Raw genomic sequence first — 17719 nt, forward strand, 5'->3', positions numbered from 1 at the left:
AAGATATTAAGTAGGAACAAATTTATGCTGTGACCCTAAGAGGCCATGCTGTGGATAAGCAATATAGGTAATACCCTATCCACTCTCTCAGCCCAACCAAACTTCGCCTTGTTGCTGAGGGGAGCAGACAGAACAGAAGATGCTCAGGGGCTGCTATTCTCCCTCTTGAGGAAGGGATGTGAGGAAAGGACAGAGCTGAGCCTTTTCCTTCCTCAGCTTCTGCTGCCTAACTGCTGGAGGAGATACCAACTTATTTCTAAAAGACACAAAATACAGTCATGATTCACAGCAAAAAAGGCTTAGGAACTTAAACCCTAATGGGTCCTACAGAATTTTATAGTGCAGCCCTGAACATTAATAGGTTGTATTGGATGAACAAGATCCATTTAGTTCCAGAGGAACAAAAGTAAAATTTCATATTTTCAAGATTTTCATGTCAGAGGATCCCACAGCCATATGTACACTCCAAGGGATTGCTTTTACACCTCAGACACAAAAAATGTTGAGAGGGGAAGCTGGGGTTTTGTTTTGATTACAAATGATACCATTGGCATTCCCCATAGAAAGAAAATGCCAAATCTAGACCCTTTAAAATTTACCCTAGACAACTATCAAAGGCCACCTTTGGCACAATAGACTGTGCCCTGGCTGGCCTAAAGAGAGCTCAGAGTAAGGCACTGTGTATCCAAATTATTCAAAACCATCTTACTGACCTCAGTGGAGATAAAGCAAATAATAGCACTGTTTTGGAGGCAACAAAAGGCTCTGAAACTGTCAAGGGCTCAGAAAGAGGCATAAACACTACAGCAGCAGGTCCAACTGGTCTCTTGCTAGGCTGACCTGGCAGCTAGTATCTCCTAGATGTTGTGAAGAATAGTAACATAGAAGACAGGATCCTGCTGGAAAACATGCTGCTCTAGGAAACTTAGTTATAAGGTTGGTTACCTTACAAGACACATTGAAATTAGCTACAAAATCTCAGCTCATGTCGCCATAGGAAAATGAAAGCACTGGCAGGAAGCTCTTCCTTTCTCCAACAGGAGGAGAAAAGTTTTGCAGGTTCACCTGGCATGGAAGCACAGTAAGTAATACAGCTCTACAGAGGAAGCTAGCCCAGGGAGTGCTGACTCAGCTGAGAACCCTCAAGATACCTTCAGGTGGCTCAGCTCCTACAGAGAGACCTCTCAATGGCATAACATGCAGTCCGGCTTACTGGCTTTTATGAGTTGGTCAAGCATTCTGATGCAGACACTTTTTTTCTCTCTTTTTTTTTGCTATTATAATGAAAGAATGTACAGGTCTTTTCCTGAAAAAATACAAACCAGATACAGGCTGGTTTTGTACCATTTCACAAAAAGTCTCTAGAGTGTGATGCATTTGCAATATATCAATACTGCAATCTGTATTATTTCTAATTCACAGAATCATATAATGGTCCAGGTTGGAAGGGACCTCTGAAGGTCAACTAGTCCAACCCCCTCTGCAGCAAGCATGGGCATCCTCAACTAGATCAGGTTGTCCAGAGCCATGTAGAGTCTCACTTTTAATATCTCCAGGGTTGGGGCCCCAATCAGCTCCCTGGGCAACTTGTTCCAGTGTTCCACCAACCTCATAGTAAAGAACCTGTTCCTAACATCCAATCTAAATCTGCTTGTCTCCAGTTTGAAGCCATTGCCCCTCATCCTATCACCACAGGCCTTTGTAAACAGCCTCTATTCATCCTTCTTGTAGGCCCCCTTCAGGTACTGGAAGGCCACTATTAAGTCCCCCTGGAACCTCCTCTTCTCCAAGCTGAACAACCCCAGCTCCCTCAGCCTGCCTTCATACCTCTTCAGAGGTGCTCCAACCCCCTGATCCTTTTTGTGGCCCTCAGCTCCATCAGGTCCATGTCCTTCCTATATTGAGGGCTCCAGACCTGCACACAGTACTCCAGGTGATGTCTCACCAGAGTAAAGTGGCAAAATCACCTCTCTGGATCTGCTGACAAAGTGTCTTTTGATGCAACCCAGGATGTGACTTACCTTCTGGGCTGCAAGCACACACTGTCTGCTCATGTCCAGCTTCTCATCCACAGGGCTGCTTTCTATTGCCTTATCCCCATGTCTGTATTGATAGTGAGGATTGTTCCAGCCCAGGTGCAGAACCCTGCACTTGCTCTTGTTGAAGCTCATGAGGGTCACCTGGGCCCACCTCTCCAGCTTGTCCAGGTCCCTCTGGATGACATCCTGTCCCTCTGGTGTCATCTGTAAACTTGCTGATGGTGCATTCAATCCCACTATGTCATTGATATAAACATTACACAGCATAGGTCCCAGTATGGACCCCTGAGGGACACCACTTGTCACTGCTCTCCATCTGGACTTGTGTAGTTTTAGAATTTCTATTTGAACCAGTCACTTAAAAATATCACCAAGTGAGACATTCTGAGTAATTTCTTTAAAATGTATAGCAGCACTGGTGAATTTTGTACATACTTCAGAAGAGAAGAGCTCCTATCTTCACCTGAGGAATGTGAACACACGTAAGTCTGTCGGATCGTATGAGATGCATCCCAGAGTCCTGAGGAAATCAGCTGATGTAGTTGCCAAGTCACTCTCCATGTTTGAATCACAGAATCATAGAATTCTAGGGGCTGAACCAGAGATCACCGAGTCCAACCCCCCTGCAAAGCAAGACCACTTAGGGCAGGTCACACAGGAATGCATCCAGGTAGGTTTTGAAGATCTCTAGAGAAGGAGAGTTAACAACCTCTCTGGGTAGCCTGTTCCAGTGCTCTGTCCTCACAGCAAAAATATTTTTTTCTAATGTTGAGATAGAATTTCCTGTGATTGAGTTTATATCCATTGCCCCTCATCCTATCAGTGGGTATCACTGAAAAGAGAGTGGCTCCATCCTCCTGACCGCCACCCTTCAGAGATTTGTAGACACTGAAAAGGTTCCCTCTCAGCCTTCTCTTTTCCAGATGAAACAGTCTATTTGAAAAGTCATGGAGTCTGATAAAGTCCCTGGTGACTGGAAGAAGGGAAACTTTATACCCATTTTTAAGAAGGGTAGAAAGGAGGACTCTGGGAACAAGTGGTATCTCTCATAGGTCCATACTGGGACCAGTGCTGTTTAGTATCTTCATCAATTATACAGACAGCAAGCCTGAGTGCACCCTCAGCAAGTTTGCAGATGACACCAAGCTGAGTGGTGATGCAAGGTCATCCAGAGGGACCTGGGCAAGCTGGAGAAGTGGGCCCCAGTGAACATCATGAGGTTCAACAAGGCCAAATGCCTGGTCCTGCACCTGGGTTGGAAGAATCCCCATTATCAATGGATGATGTGATTGAGAACAGCCCTGCAGGAAAGGACTTGAGGCTACTGGTGGATGAAAAGCTGGGGATGAGCCAACAATATGCACCTGCTACTCAGAAGGACAATTGCATCCTGAGCTCCACCAAAGGAAGCCTGGCCAGCAGATCCCGAGAGGTGATTCTGCCACTGCTCTGCTCTGGTGAGACCTAACCTGCAGTCTGTGTTCAGCTCAATGTGAGAAGGACACATGCCTCAGGAAGGGGTTCCAGCGGAGGGCCGTGAAAATAATCAGAAGGCTGGAGCACTTCTACTACAAAGACAGACTGAGATATCTGGCAATGTTCAGCTTGGAGAAGAGAAGGCTCCAGGGAGTCTTTGTAGAGGCTATCCAGTACCCAAAGGCAGCCTACAAGGAAGCTGAGGAGGGACTGCTTACAAGGGGTGTAGCACTTGGACAAAGAGCTATGGTTTTAAACTAGGGAAGGGTAAGTTTAGATGGCACATTAGGAAGAACTTTACTATGAGCGTGGTAGAACATCGGAACAGGTTGCCCAGGGAGGTGGTGGAAGCCCCATCCCTAGAGACATTCAAGGTCAGCCTTGATGATAGGGCTCTAAGAAACCTGTTCTAGTTGGGGTTGGATTGGATGACCTCTAGAGGTTCCTTCTGACCTAGTGTGTTCTATGATTCTATGTTCTTTGAATAGTAGCTCAGGGAAAGTAAGTTCCCTTTAGTTGTATACAGTTCTCTCTACAGTCAAAAAATAACTTTCTGTCTTAGAAATTCTCAGTGTCTTACAGAGTCAGATGCCTGAAGAGACAGCTGACAATCCACACCATGTGACACTATGCACCTGAACCTCTGAAAACTGTGTGTGGATCCCCAACCAGGATTTGAGGTCAGAGTGACTAGTAGGATATGCTCAGCAAGACTAAAGCTAACTTTGTAAAAGCAGATTGAAATTTTCAGCAACACTGGGATATCTTCCTATCATCTTCTCTATTCTGAATTTTTAAGACCTCCTACAGCTCTGTCCAGTTCCAAAGGGCTTGCAAAAGGCTCACTTTTCCTACATGCATCAGAATTAGCTCTCATCCCACTTGCAGGCTTGGTATTCAGCATAGACAGCTTTGCTTTTTAGCCATTTCTTCACCATGGTCCCTGTGGTGCGTTGAAAATTCCCCCCAACATTTAAATTTGCCAGACCAGCTCAGCTGGAAGCAAATGAAAGCTGTATTTACAAGCAGGAGTACAATCTACAATGAAATGCAATGAATATGTACAAATTTTATAGTATTTACAATATTTACAGGTATTTACAACTAATGAACAACATGAGCTAATAGCTTCTCCTTCCTGCTCCTCCTTACAACCCCCCTTCCCCCCACCCTCCCACCCCCCCATACACAAAAGGGACAAGAGAAAGGAGCACAGAGACTTAGCCAAAACAATGCAGCCAAGGTCAAGCAGAAGTGAGTTAGTATCTCTCCCAGAGCCAAGAAGTGAGGGAAAAGAGAGAAAATGTTTATATTACTAGCTTAAGTCCGTTATCTTTCCAATGGGATGGGATTGTTTAGGACTGTCATTATTTTCCTTTTAACACCCAATAGTGATTTATTTACATTTTACTACTTTCTGTTCAAGATCTGTGAAAAATTTTTAAAGGCATAGCCTAAAACTACCACAGTCCTCCTCAGAAAATTCACTGAGAATTTTTATCCTCTGAACTGCTTGCTGCAAGGCTTTTTTTTTTCTTTTCTGATTTAGTCTAACCATTCACTAGAAAGAAACATTGAAAAAGAAGCCAACAGATGATACTTGAAATCATGCTCTGCGGTGTAGCTCTTTAAGTTAAGAAATACAAACACCAAAATGGTACGCAGATTACACAACAGAATTGTTGGTGGAGGGCACAGGAGAGGATAGCTTCCAAAATTTATTTGAGAGAAAATGTTGTATAGAAAATATGTTGTAAAGATTTTTAATTTATAACTGCAGCTTCCAAAGCAGATGTACTTTTTGCAAATGTTATCAGTTTCAGTTACAGCAAACTCAGCTTCCTCGGTTCCCTCTAAATAAGGAACCAAATAGAGCTGCCAACATTCCAGATTCTTAGATGTCTCCGAATCTAGCTTAACCCTAAAACAAAGCACACAGCATCTTGTTAAAATATAGTTGTTAAGCTGTGATGCTAACTTGCTGCTTGGACTTGATGCAAACAAAGTCCTTCTGTAGACAGAAAAGTTAGGCCCATGGCACTATGAACCTTCAACCAGGTCCTGATTTTTCTCAAACCAAATATTTCTGCAGCATTTTCAAGAAAACCCAGAAGTATCACAGTATCACAGTATAACTAAGGTTGGAAGAGACCCCAAGGATCATCAAGTCCAACCTGTCCCAACAGACCTCACGACTAGACCATGGCACCAAGTGCCACGTCCAATCTCCCCTTGAACACCTCCAGGGAGGGTGACTCCACCACCTCCCTGGGCAGCACATTCCAATGACGAACGACTCGCTCGGTGAAGAACTTTCTCCTCACTTTGAGTCTAAACCTCCCCTGTCACAGCTTGAGACTGTGTCCCCTTGTTCTGGTGCTGGTTGCCTGGGAGAAGAGACCAACCCCTTCCTGTCTACAAACACCTTTCAGGTAGTTGTAGAGGGCAATGAGGTCACCCCTGATCCTTCTCTTCTCCAGGCTAAACAATCCCAGCTCCCTCAGCCTCTCCTCATAAGGCTTGTGCTCAAGGCCTCTCACCAGCCTTGTTGCCATTCTCTGGACATGTTCAAGTGTCTCGATGTCCTTCTTAAACTGAGGGGCACAGAATTGGACACAGTACTCAAGGTGTGGCCTAACCAATGCAGAGTACAGGGGCACAATGACCTCCCTGCTCCTGCTGGCCACACTATTCCTAATACAGGCCAGGATGCCATTGGCCCTCTTGGCCACCTGGGCACACTGCTGGCTCATGTTTAGGTGAGTGTCAATCAGCAACCCATATCATTCTTAGTGATATAAAATATGTCAATAAATAGTCAAATTCATCAGTGCTGTTTGTTGTATGAATAATGATTAAGGCGCAGACTCAGTGTTGCTGTGTTTCCCAGTGTTTATCTTTTCTTAGTTTGAGATGACCTATTTGCAACAGGCCACTGAATGCTGTATTTCAGTACATGTTCTTGACATATCTTTCACACAAAGTCTCTAAACACCTCACAAACATTAATAAATTAAGCTTCAAAAGCAATGATCATTTCAGCTTCATATTCACAGAAACAAAGTTTCAAAGTCTGCCTAAGTATTTGTGGCAGATCTAAAAACGAAATTCAACCTTCCAATCTCTTTGAATTACTCTTTGCTACTAGATCATGCAATTACACAGTCTAATTCAGGTTGGAAGGGACCTCAGGACACCATCTTTTCCATTGCCCTCCTCAAAGCAGGACTAACTACTCTCTACACCAGCCAAGGCCTAAGTAATCCAAAGAGGGAGGATGCACCACTGCTCTGGACAACCTCTTCTGGAATCTGACCATAGGCACAGGAATTACTTCTTCCCTTGTCTCAATTTGGCATTTCACCTCATGTAACCTGTGGCCACTACTCTCGCCGTGTTGCTGTGTTGCTCTGTGAAGAACCTGGCTCTGCCCTTTATGTAGCAAAACCTCCAACAAGGCCTGGCTCAGCCATCTTTTCTCCAAGATGAACACATCCAGCTCCACAGCTTTTCCTCCTGTGTCATAACCACCTTGGTGGCACTTGCTGGGCTCCCTCCCATTGGTCAGTCTTTGTCCCACTGCCCACAGACAGGCACACCTCTCCATTCCTGGGAGACCTTCAAAGCCAAGTGAAGGAAAGGGACCCCTTTCCTGAACCTACTAGTTGCACATATGACAGCACAGTGCTGGAGTTGCTCAGCACCTTTTCTGCAGGGGCATACTGCTGTAAAGAAGCACCCTACACATTTTTGGCAGAGCTGTTCCCAGGGAGTCACACTCCCAACCTGTACTGGAGTGTGAGGTTATCCCAGCCCAGTGCTGGGAGTTTATGTTTACTTTGTTTGGACTTTATTACATTTCTGTCAAGCTGTTCCTCCAACTGTAAAGCCCCACCAGAAGAGCTCTGGCATATGAGATGTATCCCAGTTTGGTTTCAAAGTGAACCTGTTGAGAATACACTCCATTCATCAACCTATTTGCTAGTGAAGAAGCTAAACAATACTGATCCCAGCAGAGTCAGCTGCAAAACTGCACACAGCACAGGTCACCTGACTCCTGAGAAATGACCATCCACCCTATGGTGCATCCGTCCAGCCCATTTATTCCCAGGCTGATGACTGGAATATTACAGGAGATCATGTCAAAAGCCTTGCAAAAGTCAAGGTAAACAATATTGATTCATCTCTCATGGTCAAAACCAGTAATTTATTCAGAGCAGGCAATAAGATTTGGCAGGCACAGTTTGCTCCTGATCAAGTGATTCTGGATAGGTCCTTGGCTAGGTCCCAAAATACCTTCCATGAGGTAGGAAGGTATTCATCACTTTCCTGGAGAGCAAGCTGAGGTTGATGGGCCCATAGTTCTTCAACCTATGCATCCTGATAATGGCTGTGACATTTGCCTTTCTCTAGGCATCAGGAACCTCCTCCAGCCACCATGACCTTTCAGTGAAGACAGACAGTAGCTTCATGATGACACTAGCCAGCTCCCTTATCTGCCTCCCATGTGTCTTGTCTGGTTCCATGTACCATCTTATTTAAATAGAACCTAATTCCATCCTCCCCCACTGTGGCTGCTACCTCCCTCTTTCAAGTTTTACTTCTAGAAGGTTACCTAGAAGGCCTGAAAGCAAACTCTTAACAGTAAAGCCTGAGGCTTCGTGGAGCAGTAGGTCCAGATTTCCCTGTTTTTCCTTTGATGATGATACATTTGTAGTAGCCATTCTTGTCCTGCTCATTCCTCACCAGTTTTGACCCCAGTTGAACTTCGACCTTCCTCATTCTACCTCTAAGTGACTGCACCACACTTGCTCTTTAATATTCTCTTTCCACTTCTACCTCCTGTCTGCTTCCTTTTTGCATTTATGCTCAGTCAGGGGCTCATCTGTCATTTCAAGTTCCTATTACAGATTTTCCCCCTAATTTCTTTGAAATCTTGCACCCGGTGGCACAACTCCCCTTCACTTCAACACAACTAGCATTTTACCACCCTTTAGAAATTAATACTATGAACTTTGTCACCTTGATCATAAAACTTTGTTTTGCCTCCATCTTCTCTCTACTAATAGATGCTTCCATTATAAATTATTTGTTTGATATAATTAAGCTGCACCTAAAAATACGATGGCTTAATATACAAATGAGCCCTGTGTCATGTTAGAGCAGCAGCCTCCCAAATATGACCTAAACAATACTAATTTACTGTGACAGCAGATGCAATCTTAGTCTTCCATGCAGAATTTTAGCAACTGGAAAATGTTTTCCAACTGCCTTCAACAGTGCACATGAACATTCAGCAATGCTTTCCTCTCTTTTCAGAACTAAAATAGATGTGTGCAAAGTCTGTGAACTTCTTTCAACATACCTGCAAAGCGCTGAAGGTTAAAGAGAGCATTATCCATGACAGTCCTTCTGGAAAGCATTAATTCCCAAGAAATAGAAAAGAACAAAATTTCATCCACTTTTTTGATGAGATTATGTGGGAAAATATTCAAGCCTGTTCTCATAACTTTCTGGACAACACATTCGTACGCAAATCCTAAACACTTTTTGCTGCAGTTTGAAGCACTGTAAAGATGGATAGAAAAACTGACAAATACAGAAATGGTGTGATGGTAAATTTCAGTTCATGTTCAGAAATTCTTTGCAGTGTTAGGTTTGTGGGTGGACTCGATGACTGTAATGGTCTTTTTCAGCCTAAATGATTCTATGATTCTAAGATGTAAAACATTTAAAAATGGCTATTTTCATGTATTTTAAAAAATTACTTGCAAGCAAAACTGATTCTAGATCATGCTTGCTTCTTTCACAATTCATTGTCAATGAAAACTTGGCCCTACTACTTGACACTTCTACATCTTTCTCCCACTCTGCTCTTCATCCCTGCATTCTTGCAGCTTTTTCAACCTAAACTGCCCTCTAAGCCCTGGTACACTCAGGTTCTAACATTTCCTTCCTTCAGAAACACCCCTAACTGCATTTGCTCCAAAAAGCTCAGGACATAAGTATTTCTAAATACCACGAGGCTCAACTCCACATCCACGCTGTTTTTCTCATAATCTGGAGATGTATCTGTTTCAACAACGAATCCTCTACCTGGTGATTCTGAACTAACTCTTCCTTTCCTGCCTCTCTTCTCAGAGACTATTTCCTCCTCTTCCCTAAGAAATGTGCATCAATTATCACAGTATCCCCCACTCTTCTATGATGAGAGCTTACACTCAGCTCTGTATTCCTTTAAAACTCTCTCCTCACCTACTCAAATAGGACATTTTTCAGTTCTGGCTAAGCAAACGTTCCCAATACCTTCACAAAGCCTATCACTGTTATCTTGCATATATTAAAATTTATCTTTGTCTCTCTAGTTGTCACTTCCCCAGGGTAAATGCAATGTTTCTCCACAAGTTTTCATTTGGCACTGATTATATCACACAGATAATGTCTAATTACCTTTCTGTTCAGAGCCACGCCATCTTCACAGTCCAGCACTGCACAATCTACATTTAGTGACGGGATTTTTCGTATCTTCTTTTCATCATCTGCAGGTACATACAGCACAGCTCGCCTGGGAACGTACTTGTGAGATGATGCAAAATGATAACTAAGCTTAGGAACGCCAGCTGCCAGATGAGAATCCACCCTGTAAAGGATATTGTTGAAATTAGACACTGGGTTTACAATGCTGTAAAGAATACTGGACTGTACTTCAAAAGGGAGACATCCCTACCTAGAGAGGGGCTGATTTGGGGTTATTTTATCTATTTTTTTTTTCCCCTCAGGAAGAGTCAAGGTAGGGAGATACCAGTTATTACAGTTAATTACAGTATAAAACTCTGAAACAACTGTGCTCAACAGAATTTGCTAACTTAAACACTCAGACCTGAAGAACTGCCAGGGCTGAGGTTATCTGTGCAGCCTTAATCATGCTGCCCATTATGTGCACTGTGCCCAGTATTAAATACAGAAGAGCAGCGGTGATTAGTTTGTTGTGTGACTGCTCCACAGGATGGAGGCTGTGCTGGGAATGGACCAGGACTGCTTTAGAGAGGAGACTGACTGCTATCTGCCACATTTGCTCCAGGAACTGGATGGCATGCTGTGAATGAAGGAGGGGTGTTGGTTAAAACAAACATGGGTTTGCCAGGTTGAGTTTGCAACCTTAGCGTTATATCAACAAATGGATTTGCATGCAAATTTTAAATAAGCAGAATGGATGGAGGGGGAAATGAGGAAAACGGGAATGAAAGCCCCATGCAGTGGGAAACCTCACTAATCCCAGCATGCTCTCTCAGAAGCTCTCAGACTTTCAGGTCCACAGCAGACTACTATTGACAGAGCTCATGAACCCACCAGCATCATCAGCAGGTTGTTGGCTGCGGTGCCTGTTAAAATTCCTGAATACTTTGTGCACCACACTTCAGTGCAGTTGTGAGCCTGTGGTGCCATATGGTTTGAGTGGGTGGCACCTATGATGACCTGTAGGCGTCAGGTTTGTGGCAGCCTGCACCCTGTGCTGGTATTCCCAGTGAGTGACCAGCTAACTCACCGTGGGTACAAGCGAGGTTGGTGCACTTGGAGGCAGTGGAGCTGCCAGGGGAGGCTGCCTTTGAGTACGGTAGGGAGCTTGCTTTGCTCCATAATTACAAGAACAGGGAAATAAATTGCCTGCTCCTGTTCCTCCCCAATCACGCTGTACAGACAAGCCTATTCTGCTACATCAAAAACGAGGACAAAATAATACAATTTGCCTTGTACTCAGAGCACAAGTCACACCAACAAAATAATCCTACCATACAACACCATTATGCATTATCATGTATATTACTCAGCACTTAGAATAATGCATAGCCTTTCTAGCACCATGCTGAACATGTCATTATCACATCATGTCAGAGACCCATGCATTTCCTTATGCCCCTCTTAATAACGCTTCCCAAGCTGCTACACTTGGATGACGCATGGCTACCAGTGCACATGTGTTTTCTTCAAAGTGAATGTGACCAACCCTTTCAAATGCTTGGAAATTACTTCAGTCAGTCTAAATCAGAGCCAGTATGGTGTGCTTCTGACAGACCACTACGACAACTTGCCTTTCTGAGATAGCCCTGTTGAAGAATCCTTTCTTTCCCTAGAGGGTTCACCCTAAAAGCTGCATATGAATCTTGGGTTAAAACCATGAAGAAAGGTTTTATCACATTTTATCTCAGTAAACTAAATTGAAAAGGATAGCTATTCTACTGTCACCTCTGATGTACCTCTGCATGACCTGGGTGGATCCACTTTATAAGCCCACAAAACCCCACTACCCAACTTTTCTCATGTAATATGCCTGGTAATGCTTGATTCAGCCTGAGAAATGGGGCAGCTTTGCTGTTAAACAGAAATGACACATTATTTCATTACAAGTGCCAGTGCTACCCTTGTTAATAAATCTTCTCAATCTTTAACTGCAACAGCTTCAAGACTTAGATGGTGGAGACAAGCAACGGAGATTCACTGAGTCTCAGGATCCTAAGTACAAGTACCCTCTTTGCCCTATCCCACAAACCACTTCATGTCCCCTGTTTCACGTTGAAGTGGGGATGGTAACACAACTTCTGGCATCTCAAGTGGCTGCTAGCTAAATCCACTTAATCCCATTTTCTTGCAGTAGTACACTTTGGGAGAGTGAGAAGGAGGTCGAAGAGTGGTTTATCTCAAATGGAAAGAGAAGGGTCTTTTTTTCAGCGTGACACAGAGGTCAATAAAGAAGTCTGCAGTCCTTTACTAAACATATATGAGGGCACAAAAGTGATTAGTTTCTATTCTCTGTCTCTGATGGTTTCAACCCTGTAGTTACACAAAAGAGTCAAAGAGCTCAGCCCATTAATAGTTAACTCCAGCCTAGAGCCAAGCAGGCCCTGAAGCACCCTTAATGACTGCTTCTCACCAACCCTCCAACTCGACAAAAACTGGATAGACATGGCTAACACCACAATCTCAGACCATGCTGAGATAAGATCTATCTCCTGTCACATGTTTCCCAGGGTTTCTTCTGGGCTGTCATCGAATCATGCTCTGTTTGTCCAGACAGTTTCCATCCCACTGCTGTAGGCCCCACAAAGGCAGCTCTGCTCTACACACCACACACAACAGTGTGCAGTATCATGTTGGTAAAACCATTGTTACCTGCAGACCAGATTAATTTAGATGAGGCAGTAGTATGGCTTTCCCAGCAGACCACCTGACTCTGAAGAAGTGGTAGATTAAATCCATTAAAATACTGTTACTCAATAGGTTTAATGTTAAAAATACTACTGCCTGGTGATGACTGGTATCTCCTCCTCGGCTAATCAACTTCATAGCCACAATGGCCCAAAACAGAGGTTTCTCAGCACACAGATTATAAAAATATACTGCCAACGTGTCAGATTATTAGTTTTATGGAACATTTTAGCAGTTGAAGAAGCAAGAATTTTTTCAAGAGGTATGGAAGGAAAAAAAACCGTACAGGAGGAACTGGTGTCAGTGGACCAACTAAGCATGCTTTCTCCTTTCAAAACAAAGCCCTAGAAAATATAAGGAGATTTCAACAAGTATGCTCAAGTGTGACTGCAGTAAATGTTTTTTATACGCTTTCATTTTGACATATATTATTTAAAAATCATCTCTGTTCTCACTGTGCATTTTGCTTGCATAGTCATGTTTTATGATCAGCAATAAAATGCAGTGTAGACGATCGAGTGGATTTATTAGGAAATCCATTTGCCTATAGACCTTTTTAAAACGGCGGCAAGGCTCGTGGTGCTATGCGTACGAGCAATTAGCTACTGTGGTAGGAAACACTATCCTGATTATCTTGACTTCTGTTATTTTGATAGAATAAAACCACCCCCCAGCAGTTACATTTTTTAAGACTAAAAATAAAAAATCCACACAGCAGTGCAGTATCAATTATATTGTTAACCTTGTGCCATAAAGAGAAAGCAAATCTTACAAATGTTTCCTGACTGTAACTATTTTAACAGTTCAAACTAAGCTTGACTATGATTTAAAGTAAGCACATGGATATAAGCCAAGTGAATTTGCTAAGACAATGTTTCTTTCTTTAAGCATTGTAAGTTAAAACAAGGACTAGACTATTGGGTAATGCTCATTAAATTGTTTTACAGAAATGTATTCTCATTCATAGTACCTAGCAGCACATTGAATGCTCTTGGGTTTGGAAATGAAGCTAAATTTCTCCAGCAAACATAACACTCTACTAAAGTCGTCATCAAATATGTAAAAGTAGCTGGCAAGTTAAAATTACTCATGATCCTCTGAGAATCATTCCACCCAAGAGCAAGTAGTTCATCCTCAGGAAGCAGAAAGCAAAATCTTTTTGATTACCAAAAGACATTGCACTTTGCAATGGCAGCCATATAGTGTGACTGCAACCAGTGAAATGACTCCCAAATTTCCCTGCTGTAAAATGCATTTTTGCATTCCGGTGTTGCTCATACTCACACATATACTTAACTGCACACACCTGCACAGTCTCATCAGAGCCAACAACATACAGCTCACAAAGTAAATTATTCCCACCAGTGATTTGCGTGATCAGCACTTTAACCTGTGCCTCTGTACCCTGGTTTTTGCTAGATCAAACCGTCCCTGCCAGAGATACTACACCGTGATCAGCTTAACACATACCAACTGCTGACTGAATCTCTACTTCTACAACCTTTGGCACAGCGTTGTCAAGCCTTTCCAAAGACTGTCTTTAAATATTTGAATAAAACCATTTAAAAAGCTGTATAATTTCCAGAGTGTCTCTTTCTCAGCTGTATGCACATAACTGCAAAACAACCACAGTCCTAGATAGGTGGTGTGGCAGGACAGAAGTGACCAAGGACCCAGGACTCCACTGAGCATGACCCAGCTAATGTAGCAAAAGCTCCTACAAATTACTTCTCCAATATGTGAAAAAGAAAGCCCAGAAAAAATGTAATGGCTTTCTTACATCGAATTTACTGGGGAGTAGCTCAGAGCTACACACAAATTATCTGCCAAAGACAAAGGAAACTTCTACGAAATTACAAAGCTCTGCAATTTGCATAGTAATTCTTTATAATTAGAAAAGAAGATACAAGTTGTTTGTTATAAACATCAGCAGGCTCTGTGCAAATACGAAAGGGCTCGCAGCCGAGCCGAGTATTTGTCGAATCAAAGCGACTCGCCAGAGAGTTTTATTGGTACAGCTGCGGTGCATGCATTTTATCACACATGCTAATAATCCTGGTTATGGCACCACCATTTTAATCATTTGTTCTGTGGGCTTGTTTCTCAAACAATTAGCACTAATGAATGGCCAAAATACCTCGGATCATATATGTCTAATTGCAGTCAAGAGCGGTTATTGTCCGCATGTACATTTCAATTCACCTCTGGGGATAATGTTTGTTAATTGTATTTCTTTATATAGCAAGTGAAAAAAGGCTGTTCACTCAAAAAGGGACTAAGTGTTCTCTTCTTTCCCTTTGTTCCCACAAGAAGCTAAAGTCACTTCAAGAGGCACTTAATCCCATCATCCATGGTTACAATTGCCTTACAGCATCAATCAAAAAGAATCTGAAGTAAAATGATGCAGCTATATTGTGTAATTAAAAGCAATTCAGGTAGTTATTGCTTGGGGCATTTTCCAGGTCCAAATACTTAAAATGGCACTGTGGGGATGCTAAATACTGTAGTGTTTTAAATTTGGTCAACTACAATATCTCACAGAGAAAGGGGAGGAATATGCAAAAAAAAAAAATCTCCTAGTGTGTATTGTAAAGCAAAAGAAAAGAGGAGGAACAGCTAACGTTTGAAGTGACAAAATCTACAAGTCTCCATATAAAAGGGAAATAAAAATATCAAGAAGAGAGAAAAGGGGAGGAAAAAGAAAAGGATGACAGTTTTCAAGAAAAAGAAATTCCCTGCAATTGTTAAAACGTTAACATGTGAAAAAATGGTAAGGTTTCCCCACATGGAAAACAAAAGCCCATGTCACAAGCTTTACCATCAGAATACAGGTCCCTGAAATCTTAGCGCTTTCCTAGTAGAAATAAATTGGAGGTAAACTGAGTGGTTCTTCTTTGGGGAAAAACATACAACTTTGGTTAAAGGAGAAAAGCTATGATATTTACTTATGAATAAAGCCAGAACTTCCTGATGGTCAGTATTTTACCTAACAACTGCCACTAACTCTGATCCAATTATGCTAAAATTAAAACTGAGGGGTTATCAACATATCAAACACTCCGCTTTACATTTTGATTTCTTCCTTTGTTCCAGACCCACTAAGGTCATTTCCCTGACCCTCCAAAAACTAATTAAGAAGCCTCCCAAACCTAACCCCTTGCCAGGGCAGGCAGAAGCCACCAGCTATGGTTTGAGATCTCTTGACAAACAGCTTTCCTTCCTAGTCAGAGTGCCCTGGAAGAGGCTTTGTCTAATTTTAAACTCCCCAAATAAGGCTGATACAATCTCACAACGATGTAACATGGAAATTGATTCCCCCGAAGCTGATGGAAGGTATACAGGTATATGTAAAATTGGTCCACGTCCTTCAGATTTGATGAAGTTGAAAGAATAAACCCTAACACTTTCACAGCATCCTTAGGGAAACTGGAGGTCTGCACCCAGCCGCGGGGACTGAGCCATGGTGGGCTGGAGAAGCACTCACAAAAACTCAGTGAATTAAGAAATTTAACCCCCTTAACAACCAGCTTTGGATATCAAAAGGGACAGATTGGAGCAGTTCACTCCCCCAAGAGTGGCGGCCTGCTGGAAAAACTGTAGTGAGGAGAAATGAAAAAGGGGCTTCCAAGTGACCTTTCACAAGCGCTTGCTCCAACTGATCAGGACACATTGCATTGTAGCCAAAAAACAGGGAGGTGAACCGAATGGGGAGGGAGAGCCCCGCTAATACAACACAGAGACGCGCAAGTGGAATAAAGTAGTTTAGGTTTAAAATAGAAACTGAGTACCAAATCCAAAGTTGCTGGCACATAATTTTAAGAAAACAAAACAATACCCCCCATCCCCCTCCATCATCTCTGCCTGATGTTTATATTTTTTCCCTCTCTCCAGTAAATCGATGTAAGTCATGTAACTGGACACCAGTGAAAAGATCGAATACAAAGTAGACAAAGGCTTAAAATCATAGACTCCTAAGCCCTAAAATGATAAAAGGCTCTCATAGGTTAAATAGTTAACCAAACTTTCTCCTCCCACCAGCACTAAATGTAAAAAAACAAAAAGACCTTTTATTTACCGACTGTGTTCTTTCAACTACCTTTGACCCTGTTGTTTTGGTTCACTCAGAGATCCACCATCCCTTGAATTGCTTTGACTGAAGATCAGGGTTTTTTTTCCTTCTCAGTTCAAAATGTCTAAATTAGACAGCAAGGATTAAAAAAAAAAAAAAAAAAAGACCACTGACTTCTCATATTACTAACACATCCTATTTTCACAGCAGCAAAAACACTCTACTTGTGAGGAAGCAAAGAGTGTTAAGGTTCTTCACTTTAATAAGGGAATTTTTAAAGAGATTTAAATGATGGCTCAGGGTGACAAGGACTGCTGCTTCCTACTAATGGCAACAGGCTGCTTCTCTCGGGCAGCCTCTGTGTGCGTGTTTGCTATCATCCAAGGTTAATTGGTGTCCTGTCTTGGGGAGTTTTAACATACGTGACATACAGTCAAGGGTTCACTCTTTTTCTTACAGCATGGATAACTCCGAATAACTCGTCTTGCCCATAAAGTATTCCCGAACTGAGCTGCGCTTCACTTTGCTTTTACCATTAGCAAAGTTTCTGGCTCCTTGGGACGCTTTCTGGTGCTTAATCAAACCCACATCACTGTGGGGCAATGGAAAAGCCCTCCAGTTGTCTGTGGCATATTCACTTTGCCACATTAAGTGAAAGAAAGTGTAGTTAACAACAAATTTTCTCCCCTCCCCCCCTTTAAATATAAAGATACATAGATAAACAAAAATACTAAATATAAACAGTTTTAGAGTTTCTTTAAGCAAATTTTAAGTGCTTTAGGGTATTTAACTAATGTTGTGTCTATGTTGCATTTTTTAAATCTACAACACTGTAAAGAGACGTTTGTAAGGTTTGGTTTAGCTACACATTTTGCCAACACAAGCTCCTGCATCACATTTCTTTAGCAGAACTGTAACTAGCAGCTATGAC

The 17719-nt window shown here is 42.4% G+C and overlaps 1 protein-coding gene across 1 annotated transcript in view; it reads right to left on the reverse strand.

Moving 5' to 3' along the window:
* Positions 1-17719, reverse strand: part of CLYBL (citramalyl-CoA lyase) — a 184197-nt gene that overhangs the window by 78947 nt on the left and 87531 nt on the right. Inside the window, exon 2 of the mRNA XM_054162911.1 lies at positions 9966-10155. Coding sequence (XP_054018886.1) covers positions 9966-10155 — 190 coding nt within the window. The remainder of the gene's footprint in view (positions 1-9965; positions 10156-17719) is intronic.

This window comes from Dryobates pubescens, chromosome 7 (assembly GCF_014839835.1).
Source record: "Dryobates pubescens isolate bDryPub1 chromosome 7, bDryPub1.pri, whole genome shotgun sequence".
In the NCBI taxonomy this organism is placed as follows: Eukaryota; Metazoa; Chordata; class Aves; order Piciformes; family Picidae; genus Dryobates; species Dryobates pubescens.